The 8923-nt window shown below is 49.7% G+C and overlaps 1 protein-coding gene across 1 annotated transcript; it reads left to right on the forward strand.

Moving 5' to 3' along the window:
• The first annotated feature begins 8002 nt into the window (after window positions 1-8002).
• Window positions 8003-8491, forward strand: LOC145943425 (uncharacterized). Its single transcript, XM_083050930.1, has one exon. The coding sequence runs from the start codon at window positions 8003-8005 to the stop codon at window positions 8489-8491; it is 489 nt and encodes a 162-aa protein (XP_082907056.1).
• The last annotated feature ends 432 nt before the right edge of the window (window positions 8492-8923 follow it).

Here is an 8923-nt window from a genome sequence, read left to right on the forward strand (position 1 = left end):
GGTTGATTTTGGGGCACATTTGCGCCCCTCTCCAGTCTCTACCCCTCCTATCGAGGAGACGCTCTATATTGATTGTTAGCGCGTCATACGCTCGGCGGCTCTCCTCCGTAGTCACTCCGGGAGGGTACGTCCTTCCCAGCTCCTTTGCCACCCCTCTAATGGGGGGGCCTGCGTATTGGAGCCGAAGAGGGCGTTTCTTCCCCCATCACCTCTATTTCCGTCCCTTTCTCCGCCTGCACTATGGGTTTCGTAGCGGGGAGGGTTTGTTTCTCGTCCGCCGCCGCCTCCTTGACGGGCACTTCCCCATCCCTATTCATGGGCCTCTCATTCTGCCCAGCCCCTCCCCTCTTCATCTCTAAATAATCCCTCATATCATTATGAAGGCGCAGATTTTCCACCCTTAGCTCCTGGACTTGCCTCTTAAGGGCCTCCTTCTCATCTTCCTCTCCTCCTGCTGTTGTGGCCGTCCCTGCTATTGGGGCTCTTATAGCGAGGGTATGTAGTGCAGCCTGTAGCAGGCACGCTGCCTCCTCTATCTCCTTCCTGACAGTCCCCTTCGCATTCTTGAAGCGGATTGCTATCTGCTTGAGAACCGTCGCGCTGTCCATAGATTGGGCGGAGATATCCATGAGGGGTGCATACCTCATCTCGTCAAGGTGGTCCGACACCTTCCGCTCCAATCTCTCCCATGCTTGGCTGTCGATCGGTGAGGTGTTCGGATCGAGCATTTCTCTCTTTTCCTCCTCTTCTCATCTTCGTTGCTCCTCCGCCCTCTTTGCCTTCAGTCTTTCGTAGTCCTCTGTCTTGACAGGGCGGCCCTGCTTCCTTTTTCCGGAAGAGACTTCTCCCTCACGTCGGGGACGTAGCTATAGTCCTTCTCGCTAGTCTCTTGACCATATTCCGAGGCTTTTGAGGTGCCCGGTCTTGCCTCCACGTCTTCTCTTCGCAGGCGGATGGTAACCTGCTTCATTTCCGTCACTCTAGGCTTGGATGATTGCGGGCCTGTCCGTGCTCTCAGCCTCGGTCCCTCTGTCTCTCCCTCCTCTTCCTTCGTGTGTAGGTTTTGTTGTTATTTCATTATTTATTTCTTACCACGTTCCCGCTGCAGCTCCGTTACCCGGGTATACCCTCACCGTCCAGATGGTGCCCCGAAACATGACCGGCCACACCCCACTGGCCGGGCCCCGAGTCCTCCCGGGGGGGGGGGGGTGACATAGCCTCAGGCCGGGGGGAATACCGCACCCCGGCACTGGGCTCCGAGCCCCTTACTGGCCCTGCAGGGGTTTTTCACGCCCCACGCAGGGTTTTCAGGGGTCCCCCACCTCCGACTGTGGGGCACTGCAGCGGGCGGCGCCACCCGGGGGGCCCCACGGACGGATGGGACAGGGTCGCCGCTCCCCGGCCCTGTCTTGCCCGCCGTGGCGACCAGCCGCCCCCCTATCGGTGATCAAATCCGAGTCGGGGGCATCGCCTCCACCAGTTGGTCGCTTCGGAAGGGAAGCGGTCGCTTCCGATTGGTGGTAACTTCTCTCGTCGCCGGGCCCCGTCTCGGAATATGTCCGAGCGGCCCCGGCGACCGGCCGCGGCGCTGGGCCTCCAGGGCCAAAGACCCCCTCGATCCCCGCATGGCGGCCGTAAAACTCCGTTCCCGACCCTGCCTCGGAATATGTCCGAGCGGCCCGGGAGCGGTCTAGCACAGCGGGTCCGGAGGCTTCCGGACTCCCGGATATCTCTGGGAGTATCACCCCACTGGCCGTCCATCCCAAGGAGCGATACGTCGCTCCTCAATCCCACCCCGCGGCCCCCGCCGCAACAAGCCCCACCCCAGGACCCCCCGGAAAAAAACGCACCCCCCAAAGTAAAACCCCAGACGGTGCATCCCCCCAAGCAAACCCCAGAATGCGAGAACGAAACGGCAGAAGCCGCAGAAAGCGTACTAAGTACATACTTAGTACTGGTAGCTCTTAGCACCCATCTCTCTGCGAGATGGATGAGCCCTCCCACCACGACAAGGTGGCTACCAACGGGAGAGATTAAAGATGACCTTGGAAAAATCTAAATAAATTTGGGTATATTTTGGTGTATGATCCCTATATACTCAAATTTTTACAAATTTTTTAGCAGGAAATTTCCGAAAAAAAATTAATATACAAGAAAAGAGGTTTTTAGCCACCCCAGGAAGGAGAGGGAGGAGTGGGAGGCGGCCAAGGTGATAGAAGTTCACCCGGGAGCCCGTGGAGTGAGGCAAGGACCTCGAGGTAACCGGCGACGAGATAGCCGGGGTTATCAAGAGACTACGGTCCCGGGAAAACAAGGCCCCGGGCCCAGACGGGATACCCGGCCGGATCTGGGTCCATGCTTTGGCCCACCTGTCCGAGACTGTTCGACGGCTGTTTACAAACTGCCTCAGGGAAGGATATTTCCCCCCAGTCTGGGAGAGGGCCACGGTGGTCCTCATCCCGAAGGCGGGCAAGCCAGCGGGAACCCCCACGGCATACAGGCCGATATGTTTGCTGGATGAGATCGGTAAACTACTTGAACGAATAATAGCAAACCGACTCATCCGGCACCTGAAGAATGTGGGACCTGATCTCCACAGGGACCAGTTTGGATTCCGCGAGGGAAGATCGACGACGGACGTGATACTCCGAGTCCGATCCCTCGTGGAGTCCAACACTGAAGAGGGCAAGCTGACGGTGGCTATATCATTAGATATAACTAATGCCTTTAACACCCTGCCCTGGGGAAAGGTGAGGGACGCCCTGGAACATCATGGCGTCCCTCAATATCTGGTGGAGATCACTAGATCCTATTTCAGGAATAGAAGCCTAGGGTACCGCGACGGTGTCCAATGCCAGAGGGGGATGTACTGCGGTGTCCCACAGGGATCGGTTTTAGGACCCCTACTCTGGGACATCGCGTACGACCGCATCTTGAGGACTGCCCTCCCCCCCGGCTGCAGTGTGCTACGCAGATGACACATTGCTGCTGGCCGGGGGAGAAGACTGGGGGGAATCAATCGGGACGGCCAACCTTGCGGTGGCCTGCGTTGTGCGAGCGATCAAGTATATGGGCCTAAAGGTGGCTCCCTGAAAAACGGAGGCCATCTTTTTTCATGATGGCCTCCACGGGAGGCCACCTGTGGCCCATATAAGGGTGGACGACACTCCCGTCCGGCTAGAAACCAGCCTCAAATACTTAGGGCTACAGCTGAACGGGGAGAGAGAGAGAGAGAGAGAGAGAGAGAGAGAGAGAGAGAGAGAGAGAGAGAGAGAGAGAGAGAGAGAGAGAGAGAGAGAAAGCATGTATAATATTTATTAAAGCGCTCTGGGACATTAGTCCCCTCAAGCGCACCAATATTTTCAGAAATACACTTAATCTTATTTAACATATAATTAAAATATCGCATTTGAGTGTGTGAAAATATAAATTATGAATATGTGTGTGTGTAAGTGAGTTGGATGTGTGTGATCTGATGTGTAATTATGTAGCATTATATCCTGTCTTACATAGTGTTCTCGAGTGAAAATTAAGAACTTCAATGAGTGTGAGTTTGGTGTGCTCGTGATCCTTGAAGGGTGTCATTGTTCAAGTAAGTGAAGATAAAGCTTGCACTTGAAACTCTCAAGTGATTTCTCGTTCCGAATATGCGGCCGGAGATCGTTCCAGAGTTTTGAGGCCGTAATTCTGAACGAGCGTTTGTAAGTCTCCGTTCTGCACAAGGGCAAGGAAAGGAGATCCTCTGAGGCCCTGGTTTTTCTATTTGTGACAGTTGATTTGAAGCAGAGGCCATTGTAGATTAGACTTGGTTTACGTGTGTTAATGATGTTAAAAAGTAAGCTGCCGACTAGGTATTTTCTTCTAGCACCAATCTTGAGCCAACGAAGCTCGCGATAGTATGGCGTCATGTGTTCATCCCGTCTGACATTTAGTGCAAATCTTATGCAAGCGTTTAATGCCCTGTATAGCTGTGTTTTGTTGATCAGTGATATCTGTCAGTGCTGCGCCGCAGTAGTCTATATGTGGGAAGATAAGCGAGACTATTAATCGTACTTTTAATTCTTTGGGTAGCAGATGTTTCAACAGTTTAAGTTGATAAAGTTTAGTACGTATGTTTTTAATGACTTTTTCTATATGCAGGCTCCAGGATAGAGTGTTCGTGATAGTGATACCCAGGTATTTTACTTGCGTAGAGAGTTTTATGACAGACTCGTTTATATTGATATCCGGCAGGTGCTCGTGATCTATCGCGTTTATATATCTTGCTGTGCCAAAGATGATTGCCTGTGTCTTTGCCGGGTTTAGCGTCAGTCTATTTCGTTTTATCCAGCTTACAATTGAATTTATATCCTCATTCATGTGGCTTATTCCATTTAACAGCTTGGATGGTTCGCAGTGCAGATAAATCTGAAGATCATCTGCATAGCAGTTGTGTTTGCAGTGACGTAGCACATCTCTTATGTCCGAGATGTATATTGCAAATAGCAGAGGGCCTAGTACTGACCCTTGAGGGACTCCCACCGTGTTATCTACTACTGATGAGATCGTTCCCTCATAGCCATTTCGTACTGCTTGCGTTCTTTCCTCCAGATAAGATGCCATCCAACGTAGTGTAGCGTTCGAAAGTCCTATTTGTTGTAGTTTCTTGAGGAGCGTCCCATGATGTACTCTATCAAATGCTTTGGTAAAATCGAAGAAGATGGAGATGGTAACCTTCCTATTGTCAGCTGCTTGGCGTGTATCATCGAGCATTCTAATAATGCAGGTCTGCGTGGATGAATGTCTCTTATATACAAATTGATTAGGATCCATTAGATCATTCTCCGTTAAGAACTCAATCAGCTGATCTGATACTATTTTTTCTAGAGCTTTTGAGAGAAACGGTAGTATTGAAATAGGCCTATAGTGATGTACCGAGGTTGGGTTCTTAATTTTGGGTATTGGCGTGATGATTGCTGACCTCCACGCCGTTGGTACCACTCCATGCATCAGCGAGTAATTGAACATATGCTCAATGATTGGCATTATGTTGGCTAAAGCTATGTTTATGAGTTTGGCTGAGACTTCATCTATTCCTATAGCTCCTGACTTTATATTTGAAAGAGATTTACTTATATGTTTAGGCGTGACATATTTAAAGTAGAATTTACCATCTTCAAAATTTCCCTCTGGCAGGAAGAGAGGATCCACCATGTTTGTTGCTTTTTCCGACACCCGATCATTCACACCTGCAAAGGATCTGTTTAGCTCCTCGACAGAGTATGCAAGCTTTTTGTACGAGTCTTTCCCTTTTATTAAGCCCAAGTGCCTTAGCGTATTCCATATATTTGCTGGTTTATCCTTTTGACTGAAAATATTCATGTAATAGGTTTTCTTTGCTGACCGAATTAAGTTCTAAGTGTTGTTTCTCAAGATCTTGAACCTTCCGTAACTGGCAACGTTTCTGCATATACGCCAGGTCCTTCTGGCTATATTTCTCTCTCTCATGGCAGCCCGAATGTCTGCCGTTATCCATGGAGCAGGCAGATTTTTATAGTTGATTCGCTTTAGTGGAGCATGCTTGTTATAACATTTCATTAATTTTTCATTGAAAATACTTACTTTTTTATACATACATGCCTCTATCAGCAGATCTCCCCAGTCACTCCTCTCCAGTTCTTCAAGGAATTTTTGTTCATTGAAGTTCTTGAAATTTCTGCACAGGAGACCATTCTCGTGTAGCTCCGTTTGATTTTTATGTTGTAGGTTATGCCAATCAGGTCGTGCGCAGACAAGAAAGGAACAGCATCCTTATCCTGGTTAATTAGCTTGGCCTCATCATCTATAATACATAGATCCAGAAAGGTACTTGAGTTTTTGAGGTGATGCGTCGATCCGTATTGTACCAGGTACATTCCCGCTGATGTGATAAAGTTTCGTAGCAATGTCGTATGTTATTATTTTCATATCAGAATTGAAATCTCCAAAAATTGCGGAATGCCTGTAGTTGACCTGTAGATCGAGAAAGATGTTGAAGAGTTCCTTCAAGTAGTCGCAGTTAGGTGGTCGATATATCGTCGCAAGAAGGAAGTTGCTTGCATTTTCTAACATTATTTCCGCCATGATGTATTCTGGCTTGCGGTAATTTGTGTCATTGAGTGATCGTAGCAGAACATTCACTCGTATCGAGTCACGCACATAGAAAGCTACTCCTCCTCCCTGTCGACTCGTTCTGTCGTTTCTCACCAGAGAATACCCTGGGACTTTCACCATAGCATCTGCGATTTCCGGTTTTAACCAGGTTTCAGATAGGCAAATGACGTAATATTTTGAATTTGTGAAGTAGTCACAAAATTCGTCAAAGTGTGCCACTAGTGATTGGCAGTTTACGTGGCAAATCCTCAGCTTTTCTACTTCGATGTTAACGTTATCCATAGTTCACGCTTTTTATTCTGTCCTTAATTTTGTCCTGAAGAATGGGACATTTTTTTGTATCCAAGGCCGAGTGCATTCTGTCATTTGGGTGTTCTCTTGAAAATCGTGAGCAGTTGCTGCATAGCGGTGGCTGCATCCTGCTTTCGCAGTCCTTCATCTCGTGTGCCTTCGAGCAGTGGCCACATTTCGCTTCCGATTTGCAGTCCCCCGCCACATGCCCGAATGTCATACATCGAAAGCATTGCAGAACCCTTATGTAATCGGCAAAGTTGCACGATGAATATCCCAGATATATTTTGCCATTCTCCAACAGCCGTTTGCGCATCTCTGATGTTGTTTCTATTATGCCGCTAGTAAAACATTTGTTATTCTTTGCCTTGTAGAGATAAATAATTTTTAAGTCCTTTTCTTCATATCCGTGTAGATTTTGAGCCATTATTTCTTTCTTGATTTCCTCGGTAGTCATTTCTGTCGGTATACCGTGGACGATCAGTCTCGGGTTGACCCTGACGCTCTCGACAACTCTGAAACCAGCGCGCTTCAGTTCTGGGTGTGAGCCTATTTTCTTTAAGTCTGGTGATATGGCCTCTATTTTTATGCCCTTATTTTGTGCGTGTGTGATTTTCTTGACTTTTAGCGCACAGTCTGAGGGCCGCAATAATCTGTAGACAGTTTCTCTGGTCTCCTGTGATGTCAGAATTTTTGAGGCGATGTTTTTGTCAGGTTCGATGACAAAAGATGTCGTTGTTGGTACCTCACAGGTGTAGTTATTGGAGATGTGCACTTAGATGCCTCTCTCCCTGCGACAGATGCATATGTCGCGGATGAGTTTATCTGAGCATCAATCCCAGTTTCTACTGGTCTTTGCATTTCCATTTCCTTCAGAACATCTCGCAGGGCATTCTTTATTACCTCAGTTTTCTCTGCCGATCCCTCCTCCAGACCTCGCATGCACATTTCATCACCTCAAAAAAGGCCTCCTTGCAGTAACGGAGAGCAGACTCAATCTGACCTCTCCTTTCTGCCGTTTCTTTGCATGTTAGTAAAATTTTTATAGATGTTTCATAGTGTTCATTAACGGAGGTTTTTAAGGCATTCAATTTTGATATGTGGATACTATTTTCCTTAGGTACGCTCCTGTCTGATAGAGACAGTTGCGAAGGTCTCTTTCTTACGCCTTTCCGCGCCGTTGACAGACGAAGGTCCTTCATCCTTTTTATGTTTTGACATGTCAACAGTTTCGAGTCGTGAATCCGTTTATTCTGTCTATCTCAGTTCTCTCCCTTCCGGAGAAGAAATCCGATGACACTCCCCCGCTGACCAGTGTAAGGGCGCTGCTATAAGTAGTTTAGTTAAGCACAGTAGCCCTTTGCACAGCGCCTCTGGTATTAATTGCCCCGGAGGGCCGAAGCAGCAGAAAATAATCCTTATCTACGGAGCGATTTAGACCACGTCTTTCTCACGAGAACACAGAAAGAAAAAGGGAGATGGAGCTTCAGAGACCATTTTGGTCGTCTGGTCGAAAAGGTTGATAGGGTAGCGGCGGCACCCCCCCGGCTGCCGTGTCGTCTGCTACGCAGATGACACAATGGTTCTGGCCGGGGGAAACGACTGGGGGGAAGCTAAAGGGAAGGCGAACCTTGCGGTGGCCTGCGTGGTGCGTGCCATAAAGGAGTTGGGCCTTAAGGTGGCTCCCCATAAAACGGAGGCCATCTATTTTCACGATGGCTCCCAGGGGAAGCCACCAAAGGCCCAGATTATCGTGGACGGCATCCCCGTCCAGCTGGGGCCAAGCATTAAATATTTGGGGCTCCGGCTGGACGGTAATTGGCGCTTCGACGAGCACTTCGGTCGTCTGGCAGATAAGGCCAATGGGGTAGCGGCGGCACTTAGCCGCCTGCTGCCCAATCTTGGCGGGCCGTACGACCGGGTGCGAAAGCTGTATGCGGCAGTAGTGAATTCGGTGACCCTATATGGGTCACCGGTGGGCGGACGAGGCGGTGGCCAGGAAACCTATCCGGGATATATTACGCCGGATACAAAGAAGAGTGGCCGTCCGCGTCGTCCGCGGATATAGAACTGTGTCGCATGCAGCGGCCTCGGCCCTTGCGGGACTACCTCCCATGGAGCTCCAGGCGTGCGCCTACAAGAGGGCGTACGCAAGAATAAAGGAGCTCCGTGGGATGGGGTACAAAATAACGGAGAGGGTCCGAGGCGTAGTCAGAGCGCAAGCCCGACGACGCATGATAGAGGAATGGGGGGAGTATCTAAGACACATCCTCCCATCCAATTCGGGAAGGAGAGTCGTCGCGGCCGTGGGGCCTGTCCTGGAGGAGTGGATGGACAGACCCCACGGCTGGATGTCGTACCACGTGACGCAGGTGTTCGCCGGACATGGATGTTTCGGCGAATACCTGTGTTGAATTGGGAAGGAGCGCACCACGCAGTGTCACCACTGTGATGAGGACGAGGACAGGACGGCGCAGCACACGCTGGAGTTCTGCCCAGC

This window comes from Prenolepis imparis, unplaced genomic scaffold (genome assembly GCF_030444845.1).
Source record: "Prenolepis imparis isolate NDT839.2.m4 unplaced genomic scaffold, iyPreImpa1.0 SCAF_12, whole genome shotgun sequence".
Classification (NCBI taxonomy): domain Eukaryota; kingdom Metazoa; phylum Arthropoda; class Insecta; order Hymenoptera; family Formicidae; genus Prenolepis; species Prenolepis imparis.